Raw genomic sequence first — 14,668 nt, forward strand, 5'->3', positions numbered from 1 at the left:
GGGGTTGGGACATGGCTTCCGTCTCTGGGTCTTCACATACAGTTGACCCGTGTCCGTCCCGGCCCGAATTCGAACCTGCGACCTTCCGATCACAAGTCCAGTGCTCCACCGGGCCTCGCCGCAGCTGTTAGAATACACTGAATGGAGATAGAGAGGCACCTGTACGCCAACACAATAAAAGATACATTCCCTCTCGTGTAAGCCATCATCTAAAGACCATGTAAGACAAGACGTGCTGTTGATTTAGCTCTAGTTTCTCGCGCTGGCAACTTTATTTTTTTCTGTGGCCTTCTACAATAACAAGATATCGGTCTCTTGCAGGACAGAGAGATCTTTGTGATTTTCGCAAGATAAGCGATAATAACAACAGTAACTGTTAACGCTGATTTTGTTATTTTCACTTTTGGTGCCAGAATGCCACCATCACGGGGACTAAAAAAGAGATCAGAAAAAAGAGACCAAAGAACAAAGAAAGATGGAAAGAAAAAAGGGGAAAAAACCGAAAAAATAGCGAAAAAAAGAAAGATACACAAAAATAAAAAATACAGAAAAAAGAAAGAAAGAAAGAAAAAAAAAAGAAAAAACAAGTCGCGTAAGGCGAAAATACAATATTTAGTCAAGTAGCTGCCATTTTTCAGCAAGACCGTATACTCGTAGCATCGTCAGTCCACCGCTCACGGCAAAGGCAGTGAAATTGACAAGAAGAGCGGGGTAGTAGTTGCGCTAAGAAGGATAGCACGCTTTTCTGTACCTCTCTTTGTTTTAACTTTCTGAGCGTGTTTTTAATCCAAACATATCACATCTATATGTTTTTGGAATCAGGAACCGACAAGGAATAAGATGAAAGTGTTTTTAAATTGATTTGGACAATTTAATTTTGATAATAATTTTTATATATTTAATTTTCAGAGCTTGTTTTTAATCCGAATATAACATATTTATATGTTTTTGGAATCAGCAAATGATGGAGAATAAGATAAACGTAAATTTGGATCGTTTTATAAATTTTTATTTTTTTTTACAATTTTCCGATTTTTAATGACCAAAGTCATTAATTAATTTTTAAGCCACCAAGCTGAAATGCAATACCGAACCCCGGGCTTCGTCGAAGATTACTTGACCAAAATTTCAACCAATTTGGTTGAAAAATGAGGGCGTGACAGTGCCGCCTCAACTTTCACGAAAAGCCGGATATGACGTCATCAAAGACATTTATCAAAAAAATGAAAAAAACGTATGGGGATATCAATCCCAGGAACTCTCATGTCAAATTTCATAAAGATCGGTCCAGTAGTTTGGTCTGAATCGCTCTACACGCACACACACACACACACACGCACATACACATACACACACACATACACACACACATACACCACGACCCTCGTTTCGATTCCCCCTCGATGTTAAAATATTTAGTCAAAACTTGACTAAATGTAAAAAAAGAAAAGGCCCGTGAGAGCCCGGACTGTCCATGCATGCCCGATGCACCAGCAGCCGGGAGCAACTGTCCGAAACGAAGTAGACCCGTCAGAAAAGAATGAAGATGCCAGATGAGCCCTCATTGTCAGTCGGGGGCGGTATGGCCCACACTAATTTCAGGCCTCGAGATGGATGCGGAAAAAATGTAGCTCATTTGGCGATGATGGCTGGGTCTGAAGCCTTGCTCCCAAGGGGTCATTACTTTTGACCCCCGGGTGACTGCTAGTTTTGTTAGGTCAAAACACAAGGTTGAGGGCTAATCGAAAAGAAAACGAGGAAGAGGGAGGGGAAGGGGGGTGTTGGATTAGAGTGAGGGCGGCTTCTGAAGATGGATGCGGGAACAATTGAGTTGATTTGGCGATACTGAGTTTAGAGCCGTGCCCCCGAGGAGTCTTAACATTTCACCGTCCGTTCATTTTGAGCGGCTCAAGGAGAAACACAGACTTGAGGGTGTATTCAGAGAGTTAAATGTTTGGACGAGTGGAACGCAATTGACGGGGAGGGGAAGTGGGAGAGGGGGAGGTATTGGATTAGAAACAAAGAAGCTACTTAAGATAGGTGCGGGAACACTTGGGCGGATTTGCTGATGCTGCATTTGAAGTGTGCCTTCAGAGGGTAACATCTTTTGACCATCTGCTGCTTTCGAGCTTTTGCTGCCAAAGGGAGAATCTCAGTGGAGATGAGATAGCCACGATTCTGGAAGAGGGGGGCTCCAGACGGGGGTGGGGGTGAGGAGGACTGGTGTGCAATTTCCGAGACTGAATTTGGAGCGTGTCCTCGAGAGGTCATAACTTTTGACCATCGGTTGATTCCTTGCCTTGGCAGATAAACACAGAATTAAGGACGGAGAGAGCCACGTGAGGACAGACGGGGATGGGGGGGGGGGGGATTGAGGGAGGCCTCTTTTGATAAACGCGGGAACAATATTGCTGATTTGCTCATAGCGCGTTTGAAGCCATGCCTCTGGGGCGTCATAAGATTTGATCATCTTCTCATTTCGAGCTTTGGATAATGAACACAGACTTTAGAGCAGAGGAAGGCACGTGACTCAATGATAAGGACGGTACAGGGGAATGGGAGGTGGACCGGGTTGTGCAAGTGACAAGAGTGCTGATTCAGACGGAGGGCAGCGGCTTGATTAAAAACTGGATCGAGATTTTCATTTAAATTCTGCCCCCGGATTCAGGCTAATGAGTTTTAGTAGCAGCTGTCGTCTTGTGCAAAACATCGAGTGGCTAGCAAGGGTTTTCACGGACAGCGGTAGAGGAGGTGGGGGAGGAAGTTGGGAGATGGAGGAGGGAAGGGGGTTAATGAAATGTATTCTTGATGAAAGTGTAATGAGGCTGTCACAGTCAAGAGTCCTTGAGGTGTCCAGTTGATGACACTTTACGGGTTACGTATAAATTACAAGAGAACCCCGTTGCAATCTTTCGCTAGATTTTAATTGAAAACCAAAGGCGTTGTGATACATTGTTTCTGAACTAAAATAAAAGAGACATGATGGGAGAGAACAGTATTAAAAATCGGAATCGCCCGAGAGAGAGAGAGAGAGAGAGAGAGAGAGAGAGAGAGAGAGAGAGAGAGAGAGAGAGCGAGAGAGAGAGCGAGCGAGCGAGCGAGCGAGCGAGAGAGAGAGAGAGCGAGCGAGCGAGCGAGCGAGCGAGCGAGCGAGAGAGAGAGCGAGCGAGCGAGAGAGAAACAGAGAGAGACAGAGAGAGAGAGAGAGCGAGCGAGCGAGAGAGAGAGAGAGAGAGAGAGAGAGACAGAGAGAGAGAGAGAGAGAGAGAGAGAGAGAGAGAGAGAGAATCTTCTTTATGTTTAATTCTTTCATATGAAAAACTACACAAATAACGACATTCACTGCCGACTTCCTCACTATTACAAAGCCCACATGTACTATGAGGCATTCATATTGTTTCCCAACAGACAGACGTGTGTGGCTTTCTGCTGATCTGTGTTGCTGATAAAAGTCCCACCAAAAGCCTTAAAGCTGTTAGTTCCAGCCTGTAAACGTGATGTATTTACGAAGGGAAGAGGAACATAAAGTGGCAGACTTACTGAAAGGAGTTTTAAGTGCTCAGAGATCCAACAAAGCCAACGTGCTGAAAATGCCTGTTTTCAAAAGTGCAAATGCTTGCTCTCACGGGAACCAGTCACCCCGTTACGTAAATCCTTCAAACATAGGGCATACTTCAAGTTTGTCAGGAAACAAAATGGTGACTGGTATGAATGACTGGCGTCCGATTTAATTTCCGGCTTTCTGATATTGTACCGGTCAGATACCGAAAACTCCCGGTTAACGCGACGCCCTTCAACAAGGAACTATATTTGTTCAGTTTGAACCGTCCGCATTCGGTTGTTTTTTTTCCGACCAGGTTCAAGAACCAAACATTTTTTCACTTTCAATTCATCATTTTTTTGCGTTCAAAGTGGAGACGGTACCTGTTCGATCTTGAGTTTCACATCGTCCAGCAGTAATAGCCTACAGTTTAAACCTATAAACTGGTACTTTTGAACAAAACATAAGATAAGTCATCAGGTGGAGACTTTTTTTTTTAGAGAAAAATGACGTTTGCCATGAAACTTTTGAATGCGTTTCCAGACGGGCAGAATTATACAGCAATAGGATTAAACCGGTTATTCAGTTGGCGCATTGCAGTGATTTTGAATAGCATACCTCATTGTTGAAAAATTAAAAGTGACGGCACAATCGTTTAAAGGTTGAAAGGGGTGTGCTAAGAAGTACATAATTATACAAGATCAGTATGTTGCTGTATGGTACTGTTTGCAATGTTGGGGTCCCTCTGTTTTATGCTTTTTTTCATCGTCAAAATTCCCCTGTAGTATGCAATGCTGGTTGTCATTTTAGAGAGGGGTGGGGTAACATTGTAGAAAGTACTCTAAAGTATCTAGCTGTGAAACTTTGTGTTCGACAAACTGAACTGTTTTGCATATGTTTGCTTGTGTGGGTCGGAAAGAGTCTGGCTGGCTGGCTGGCTGGCTGGCTGGCTGGCAGTCAGTTTGTGGACAATACCGTCCCTGTACTTCGGCCAAGTCGTCCCGAAGAGCTCCTGCTGAGATATCAGCTTTAGATTATCTGGGTGCTGTGCTCCTCGCCCCATGTAATCCCACCCACACACAGACACACACATACACCGACACAGACAGACAGACAGACAGACAGACAGACAGACAGACAGACAGACAGACAGACAGACAGACAGACAGACAGACAGACAGACAGACAGACTAAAACAAACACACACACACACACACACACACACACACACACGCACACACACACACACACACACGAATGTGAATATAGATAATTATGCTCTCTCTGTTTCTCTGTGTGTGTGTGTCTCTCCCTCTGTCAATCTCTCTCTCTCTCTCTCTCTCTCTCTCTCTCTCTCTCTCTCTCTCTCTCTCTCTCTCTCTCTCTCTCTGAAATTGCGGTGTGTACGAACAATCATAATGATGCATGTTGCCCTGACACACACACACACGGATCACGTTTAAACACGCGCGTCATCTAAAGCTAAAACCACAACAAGACCTTTGTGCCTACCTTTGCAATTTTCACTTTTCAAAACACATTTACCATTCATAAATTCTCGTCAACAAAGTGTCACTTTGGGGTTACAGCAAGCTGTGAATGTTGAGATTTTGCTTTGCACAGATTTGTCAATGGTGTGGGCGGGTAGTTCATTTCAAGCTTGAGTGGTGTCCCTTTTCCGCGGCAGAGACATGGTTAATCGGGTAGTTAGTTGGTTTCAAAATGTAAAGGAGTTTCCGGTTTAGCGTGTTAGTGCAGGTAGTCCATATCAGTTTGAAAACGATTTGTATTAGCAACACTACCAGGTATTCGTTTAAGCGAATTTTACTTTACAGATAGATAACTAACAGACTTTCTAGGCACTGGTTGTATCACTGACATTCACACAGACAGACAGACAGACAGACAGACAAGATAGACAAGGCAGACATACATACAGACAGACAGACAGACAGACAGACATACATCTCACACACACATGCACGCACGCACGCACGCACGCACGCACGCACACGCACACACAACCACACACACACACACACACACAAACACACAAACATAAACACACATACATACACACACACACACACACACACCCACACACACACACACACACACACACCAACCCACCCACCCACCCACACCTCCACCCTCAAGTCTATCGAGAAGGAAGTCCTCAAGTCCCACCGTTCCGTGCAACAATACGTACAAAGCTAGAACCAGCACCGCAAAACTCCTTTGTGTCATAAGAGCAGCTGACAAAACGAAAAAGGGGGGAGCCGAAAATTTGGGGCTTGGCGAAAGAATGGTGGGGTAGTTCAAGCGATGGGCAAGAGAAAAAAGCAACAGAAAGTCCCAAAGCCGAAAACATTGTATGACAAGAAAAATGTTCATTCAAAATGAACAGGCGTCCATGTTATTTTGACAAAATGAATATTTTTGTTAAAGAAGCTGGCAAGCACACCCTTTCGAATATAGCGGAAGTAGTTTCGACCCTAAATGCTTAAGTACTTAGGCCTTAAACTTAACGGGTTGATAGAATATTTTAATGTAAGCAGAGATGTCTCTGATATAAGTGCAGTTTATTTTCAAAGTTTGGAGTCGTAGATCATTCTTTTTGGATGCAATGTGACTAGCATGTATCGGTGAAATTTGTTGTTTAATTCTGCAAGCAAATGTGTGTGCTGTTATTGCATTATTTACAAAAAAACGCACAGAAAAAAACACTATTTTCGACTACTCACTGCGGAGCAGAGCGTGCAATATACGCTCTGCTACAGAGTTATCCCACGTGCGGTTAGATAGACGCTCATACATGTAAGTACAGTTTATTTTCTAGGTTTGGTATCGTAGATAATTTTTTTTGAATGCAATGTGAAAAACAGGTATTGATACAGTTTGTTGTATAATTTTGCAAGTGAATATTTGTTTATTGGCTGCATGTTTGACAAAAACGTTGTAAAATAAACACTTTTTCGTTGCTTTTATTGTTTGCTTTGATTGCAGCCAAACGACTTGCTCTACGGGGCTGAAAATAAAGTGGAAGACACTTTGAGATATAAGGAATTGGATAGGCCATCATACGAGAAGGTGTAGAAATCTGCATGCTGGCAGCTTTAAAGTGTTACAGCGACATCAGAAAGCTCTAAAAGCTTTGGGTTTTTTTTAAATGCATGATTTTCATAGTTTGTCACTTTAGACAATTTTTGTAATAATTAATTTGATCGGAAAAAAATAGTGTAATATACAAATAAGAAAATTTTTGAATCACATTTTTGCTATCCTTGATGAGAAGCGAGTTGAAATGTGCCTAAATAAGTAACCATATACATTCGACAATGGTCCTCTGTAAATAAAAATTAAAAACAAATCTGTTTGGACAGAATTGTTGTTATTTTTGGGAATAAGAAAATATCAACTATCTTGAGATGCATCCTCTTGCACAAAAATAATGCAAGTTAAGGAGTTACGTCCATATGCGTAAAAAGTTAAGATGAATATATGGATCAACAATTACCTCCCCTACTTGCATTATATTTGGGCAAAGCTATAGGAATAGTGTAATGATATTTTAAAATAATTGTCACATTGCCTTAAACATTTGGATTTTGACATGGAGTATTTTACGTAATGTGTACATTTTAGACATGGCAACTGAAGGAAAAAAAAGTGGAGAAAAAAAAACCTAACATTTTGTGGGACAAATTTTGTAAGTTGGGTGACGAAACCATGTAAACTTTTCCTTCACAACAGACAAAATTAAGAGGTTTTTCTTTTAACAAACACAAAGAAATATGTCTTTACCTTCGAACAAGCACAGAAAGTATGTGTTTTTGTTCATAAGACCATACATTTTGTTGTTGTGGAGATATGGATTCAACTGCAGAAAATGTGAAACTTTGCTAACAATTCCCATACCTGACATTTTAAAAGTCTAAAAAGTGCCTCCCACTAGCTTGTCACCAAATAAACAAAGTAGGTTGTAACAAAATTGCAGATTAATAAAAAAAATAGTTCAATCAATAGTATATGTCACACCTGACATTAAACTAGTAATTTCCATCACTATCCTTTTCAGGCATTAAAAATAGTTCAAAGCAGCTATAGCCCCACATGGAAGTAAGAGGCTCATTCACAAGCTAGTTAAAAGCTTTTCATTCTTTTTGTTTTTCTCAAAAGAAAGTTCATAGTATGACAACAGTATTCACAGCAGGCAGTTTTAAATCACGCAAGGGTCATTCTCAAGGTGTGTTCACGAAATACATTGTAATTTTAAACAGAGACAATTATCAGTTCACGCTTGAAGATGATTTTACTGACCAAGTTTTTCCCCATATATTTCATAACCCTGCAGGTGAAAATGGGAATACCAGCACAGAACATTTAATACCAACACTTCAAACTACATCACTCATCATAAAACAGAAGCTGTGACTTGGATTTAAATGAAAATCAAAAAGTGGAAAAACTCATACTCTGATAATTGTTGTCCAAGTGTTTCAAACTACATCACTCATCATAAAACAGAAGCTGTGACTTGGATTTAAATAAAAATCAACACGCGGAAAAACTCATACTCTGATAATTGTTGTCTAAGTGTTTGTGTGGTTAAAAAAACAAACGTACCTGATCCTGAATAAAATCAGAGCAACCCATATGATCATTAAAATGTAACCATTCACTGGTCCATAGGTATACTCTTTTCAAAAAGGAGATGGGTATGGAAGAGGCAGTGCTTCTGTTAGTGATTCAAAGTGCCAGACATCCCATCCTAGTGCTGTGAAATGGATATAAATTATATATATATTCAATATTTCATGGAAGCTTACTAATATTTGCATGCAAACATACTGTGACAGTACTAATACAGTAAAAGCATTATTGAGGGTGAACAGCCTGCTTTACTTGGTTTCAGTGAGGAGTAACAATACTAACAATAACAATAACATGCCTAAGTTGTGAAATGTAAGTACTTAACCCCCCCCCCCCCCCCCCCCCCGGACACTGGCAAAATTCCAGCAGAATGTCCCCCACCTTCGCTGACGATTATCCACAGTTTATACAGGAAGTGTGCAGGTAGGTTGTCTGCCTCTGTGTCGGTTTTACCTCCGCGGTGTAGACGAAAAACTTTTCCACTTCTGCCACAGGGCGAAAAGTCTCGTTTTGGCACTTTAACTTGGCATATAACATCAAACATCACGTTAATCAACTGAATTGTGTGGCATTATACCTATGCGATTCATGTCACATTAGAAAAACTGCCGTAACGCAATAAAATTCCTGAGATGTTAGTATTATGCATAACACGGTAAAACATCGAGTTTTGGTGTCTGCGTTTTGGACGTTTTCGCTGGGATTACGGAGGGCTATTCACATCGTGTTAAACAAGTTGTCGCAGTGAGCAAAACACCAGATAACGTCTGGAATTATGACAAGTTATTGCAGTGACTTAAACTCGAAGTTAGCTGTTGGTTTTGATGTGTTTCACTGCGTTTTCGTCTTGCTTTTCTTTCATAATGTTGTTGCTGTTGTTGTTACTGTTGGGAGCTATACATCACATTTTTGTTCCCCCAAAAATTTATTCTTGATTAATATCAGGACGCAAACCATCCCCTTTACTTCACACACACACACACACACACACACACACAATCTACTCCTCAGTTTGCAGCGTGGCTTCGACAGCGAGTTTGCCCGTACCCAAGGGGAGTAACTCGACATAACTCAGCGCGCGGTCTACAGTAAATAGAAATCACCCGCTAGGTACACGCGCACTCAAGTTAACCTCTGCTTTGACCTGTGGCTGTGTGCCAAGAGAGAGCAGAACACACACGCCGTAGACCAAATAAATAGGTGCTTGATTTTGGTATTTTGATTTTACATAACATTAAACCTTTCTTGGGGTTCATGGTCATGGCAACAGCCATAATAATATTATATCATGTATAATATTACATTTCAGCATATGTGAATTACATGTCATCATAACAAACTGTCATACATTTTTATTCCTCATAACAACCAAACCTACTATCAGTGGACACATCCAAATGCAAGCGCCTGTTCTTGACAAATTGCCACAGTGACTGATCTAAAAATATAGGTCCTTTGCCGCCACGGACACTGTTTGGCCTGTAGGTAAAATGTACAATGTATTTTCTGATTTGTGCACAAAAGCTTTTTTTCTTTTTTTCTTTTTTTTAACATAACAATGTTTAATGTTACTGTATGTTTGAAAGACCATGGTCACATTTGTAAAACAAATGTTAAATTAAAAAATAAATAACATTTTGGTTCATGATTTTTTCCTACACCTGTGCTAAAACTAAGAAGTAAAAATGTCGGTATATAAGTCACTCAAATACTTCAAAGTATGAATGGTTAGAGTTTGTTGCGGATGACCCTGCACAGTTCGACCTACGATGTTTTTGTTGAACAATTTTGTCAACAAAAAAAACAAAAAAAAAGTAAGGGCAGTAACTCAAGACGTAAATGTGGCAGTGTCCCATAGGCAACCGCAGAGTTATCCTGTCCATAGGCAAGCGCTTACTTGATCCCAATTACTAGGCGTCTCCGGACGCCTAGAATAAAACATCTATTAGTCTTGTCGGCAGTGTAGAGGGTGTGAAAAAAGGGAGGGGGGGGGGGGTATCTAACACAGAGTCATGCGGGAGGTAACCCTGCATCCATGTGTATTTGAAAAACACTGACCCCTCACAGGTAGAAGATAGGTTTCGAGAGTTCACTCTAAAACCCCTAAAACATTCCCCTCTCTCTTTCTTTCTCTCTCTCTCTCTCTCCTCCTCCTCCTTCTCCTTCTCCTTCTTCTTCTTCTTCTTCTTTTTCTCCTTCTACGTTCACGGGCTGAAACTCCCACGGTTTTAACATGCATGACCGTTTCTACCCACTATTTAGGCAGCCATACTACGCTTTCGGGGGACACAGGATCTTCAAGGACGAGGGAACACGACAACAGGACGATTAAGTACGAATACACAGTCGCACACTTCAGGGAATATGAATTGTATTGAAAAGCAGCCCATGAAGCATTTGAATTGTTAACATACACTGATACCGGTTTTTTAACGAAGCTGCTCGGCTTAATATTGAAATTCACTGTGGATTAACCGGATAGTGTGTCCATACTGGACATTTTTTTAAGTGACATTCCCGCAGTAACCTTGGTTTTTGCTCCATGTACTTTCACTATTCGCGAAATGATAATTGTTTTGGTCCTGTTACTGTGTTCCACTCAGTTTAGGGTCCTCTTAAACCTCACCCTAGCCCTTATCCGGTTAATCCACAGTGAATTTCAATATTAAGCCAAGCAGCTTCGTTAAACAACCGGTATCAGTGTATGTTAACAATTCAAATGCTTCATGGGCTGCTTTTCAATACAATTTCTATTCCCTGAAGTGTGCGACGGAAAAGATCCTGTAATCCATGTCAGAGTTCGGTGGGTTATAGAAACACGAAAATACCCAGCATGATTCCCCCGGAATCGGCGTATGGCTGCGTGAATGGCGGGGTAAAAACGGTCATACGCGTAAAAATCTACTCGTGCAAAAACAAGAGTGAACGTGGGAGTTTCTGCCCATGAACAAGGAAGACGAAAAAGAAGAAACAACACTCTGAAGGGACCACTTCGCCTCACCTTGACCACGAAACTGGACAAAGGACACACACCTACAAGGAGTCTAGTGTTTCTCTCCATCTCTTCAGACGGGACACATGCCTTGCTGACACGAAAAACAAATAGCGGGGCGACCACATTGCATGGAAGTGTTAATCTGAGGCTAAGCGGGTCAGGATAGGTGGAATTCTCTACCGCCTGTAAGCTGTTTGTTTGGCCGAATGAGACCTTAGCAGGTCGCTGTGCATTTGATGGTTGGATTCGGAAGGTTACTGACCGTTGAAGCATGTAGGACGTGCACACCTGTTCGTTGGTATGAACCTTGAAGCCTAAGATCTGTCATTCCTAAAATATTCTGTTGCGTTTGAGTTGACAGTGTCAGACGTAACGGTATGTGACTGTCTTTCTGGCGTTTTGTTATCTTTAAAGAAGTGTTGAAGTTAAAAGGATAATGTCATCTTGTGTCATCTTTGCGGTGCAACGTGACCTCCCCGCAGTCGATCAATGAGGAAAAAGGGAGGGAGAGAGAAAGAGAGAGAATTGAATTGAATTGAACTTTATTTAACAAGGATTAAGATTTAAGGCTACGCGTTTTCTTACAATCTGTCCTTGGGACGCACAGACACACAATGATACAATTGAAAAATTAAAAATTAAAAAGTTAAAAAGTCAGAAAAATTCAGCACGTGATGATAAAGCTGATGATGATGATGATGATGATGATGATGATGATGATGATGATGATGATGATGATGATGATGATGATGATGATGAAGATGAGGCATGAAGAGCATACATAATTATGTGGTTATTCATAAAATCAAATGCATACTATGCAAGTAATTATAAGTACAAGCTGGTAGCAATCGAACATGTAGCAATAGTACAACAAAAATATGTTCAGAATATACAATGCACAGCATATCTTTGGCGTAATACTAAGTGTGCAAACTTAAAGTTAAATAAAGAGAGAGAGAGAGAGAGAGAGAGAGAGAGAGAGAGAGAGAGAGAGAGAGAGAGAGAGAGAGAGAGAGAGAGAGAGAGAGAGAGAGAGAGAGAGAGAGAGAGAGAGAGAGAGCCACTGACACATACAAATGTTGTTTGCCACCGATTCATACTCAAAACAGGAAAATAAAACATCAAAATCCATCAACCGAGACAAAAGGAAATAGAAAGGGTTGCGGGTGCAATCTTTCTTTCACATGATCCCCAATCTCCTTGTAAACGCTCTTACCGCGAACACAGAAGTAATAGAAGTTGGCCAAGAAGCCGCGTTAACTGTGTAATCTTTGGTGACCTGCTTTTATCCTGTTGCTGGACAATGTCTGCGTTTTAGTTGTTTAGGGCTTCTTTTTTTTCAAACATGTTTCAAGTTACCGAGAAAAAAAACCTCATTTCATTTAAAACAATTCACTGCTCAAGGGTACGAGTCTTGCAATCCTGGATTTCCAGTATTTTTTTCTTTGCATATATTTCATTTATGCTCTTTACTGATTTTCTTCATTGTGGGGTAAACAGTTTGAGGAGCCATAAGTTACACAAACTAACCGTTGAAAATACGTCATCGCTTGTAGGACGTCTTAATTCATGCCAAGTTCTGAATATCGAAGTCAATTCCTTCCTGATCGGGCCCGGTACTTCTCGGTTGGCCCTCGTACGTTTCCCACATGTTTCTTATTTTTCATTTTCTTATGTTATGATTTGTGTGTGTGTTGCAGCGTGCAATGGCAAGATGGTGGACATTGTCTTCGCTCTGGACAACTCGGACGCTGTGACGCATCACGACTTCTGGCAGATGATCCGCTTCGTGCGAGACTTCGCGAGAGGCTTGGACATCCGCGACAACGGTACTCGCATTGGCGTGGAGCTCTTCAGTGACACTGTAAGTGTTTTTGTTGTGGTTTTTTTACCATACGCAATTCTCCTGCTTCCATTTTCCGTACCTATTTGTGACGGCAGATCTTTTCTCCTCTGTTCTTGTTCTGTGACGTCATTAACATGTTTTTATTTTATCTTATCCTTGTCTTATCCTCATCCTCATCTATCATTATCTTACCTTAAACCTTTTCCTAACCCTTATCTTATCCTTATATCTATATCGTTATCCTTATTTTATCGCTATAATTATTATCCTACTTCGTATCCTTAGCCATATCTTATCCGTATCCAGGTTCAGCACGGGTTTGCCCTGAACGAGCACGACAACCTGCACGGACTGGTCAGTCACCTGTACAAGCTGCAGATGTCCAAAGGTCAGGCCAACCTGGACACCATGATCCAGTACATCAGGACCAAGTCCTTCAGGCGGTCCGTCAGCAGGAGGGGAGCTGCTCAGGTAAAAGGCGTGGAGAGAGAGGGGGGAAGAGAGGGGAGGGATGGAGAGAGAGAGGGAGGGGAGGAGAATGAGAGACAGAGAGAGGGGGAAGAGAGATGGAGAGAGAGAGAGAGAGGGAGGGATAGAAGGATATAGAAAGAGAGAGGCTGAGAGAGAGAGAGGAGGAAGAGGTAGAGAGAGAGGGAACAAGAAAGGAGTAGAGAGAGAGAGAGAGATGGAGAGAAAGACAGGGAGAGGGAGAAAGAGGAAGAGAGACGAACAGACAGACAAACAGACAGAAAGAAAGAGGTTGTGTCTGTGTCTATAGTTGGATGTTTATGTGACAAAGAAGGCACATATTTGTAGCAAGTACAATTTGTATGAGATGTCTGGAACTTCTGAGTTAAGGCTGTCCTTTATTGAGCTGGAAGTTGGCTTGGCAAAGATTTCACCAAGGTTGTTTTTACCGACAATTCAGTGCCAAAAGCTTTGTGCAACGAGTTTTGTGTCAAAGCCATTAATATTCGGCTTGACATTTCCACAAAGGAATATCATGCAACATTTTACTCTCCCCACAGGTTGTGATGGTACTGACGGCCAGTGCCTCCATCAAACTGCACCGGACCAAGAAGCAAGCACTGCGGGCACTCTCATTTTATTATTATGCTCATGATTGTCATTTTACTCTCCCAACAGGTTGTGATAGTGCTGACCGCCAGTGCCTCCACCAAACTGCACCGCACCAAGAAGCAGGCACTGAAGGCTCGCAGAACGGGGCTGACCTTCCTGGTCATCGGAGTGGGCAGCAAGGTCAACGAAGAAGAGCTGAGGATTCTCACTGGACCTGGCTCCGTGCCTGAAACAGACAATGTGAGTGAACTGACCAAAGATCTTCCCGCTAGATCTCTTTTCTTTGTGTGGCGATACGTGTAAGGTAAGGTCCTTATCTATTAAGAAGACACCTTCCGCTTGTCCTTATTGTGGGTGTACTTTACGAAGTCACACTCGACACGGAGGGACATCTGCAATGCAGGGACACTCCTAGCTGGTTCAAAAAGTGTCCTCTTCACCCAGGTACCACTCTATGGGCTTTTTCTGCCACAATATAATAACGATTTTAAAGTTGTTGCGTTTTTTGTTGTTGTTTTTGTGTGTGCTTTAAGCAACACATTGACGTTTG

The 14,668-nt window shown here is 41.8% G+C and overlaps 1 protein-coding gene across 1 annotated transcript in view; it reads left to right on the plus strand.

Moving 5' to 3' along the window:
* LOC138976523 (cartilage matrix protein-like) overlaps window positions 1–14,668 on the plus strand; it is a 47,843-nt gene that overhangs the window by 17,669 nt on the left and 15,506 nt on the right. The window contains exons 5-7 of the mRNA XM_070349385.1: window positions 12,893–13,056; window positions 13,345–13,509; window positions 14,185–14,358. Coding sequence (XP_070205486.1) covers window positions 12,893–13,056; window positions 13,345–13,509; window positions 14,185–14,358 — 503 coding nt within the window. The remainder of the gene's footprint in view (window positions 1–12,892; window positions 13,057–13,344; window positions 13,510–14,184; window positions 14,359–14,668) is intronic.

The sequence above is a fragment of the Littorina saxatilis genome, linkage group LG9 (assembly GCF_037325665.1).
Source record: "Littorina saxatilis isolate snail1 linkage group LG9, US_GU_Lsax_2.0, whole genome shotgun sequence".
NCBI lineage: Eukaryota > Metazoa > Mollusca > Gastropoda > Littorinimorpha > Littorinidae > Littorina > Littorina saxatilis.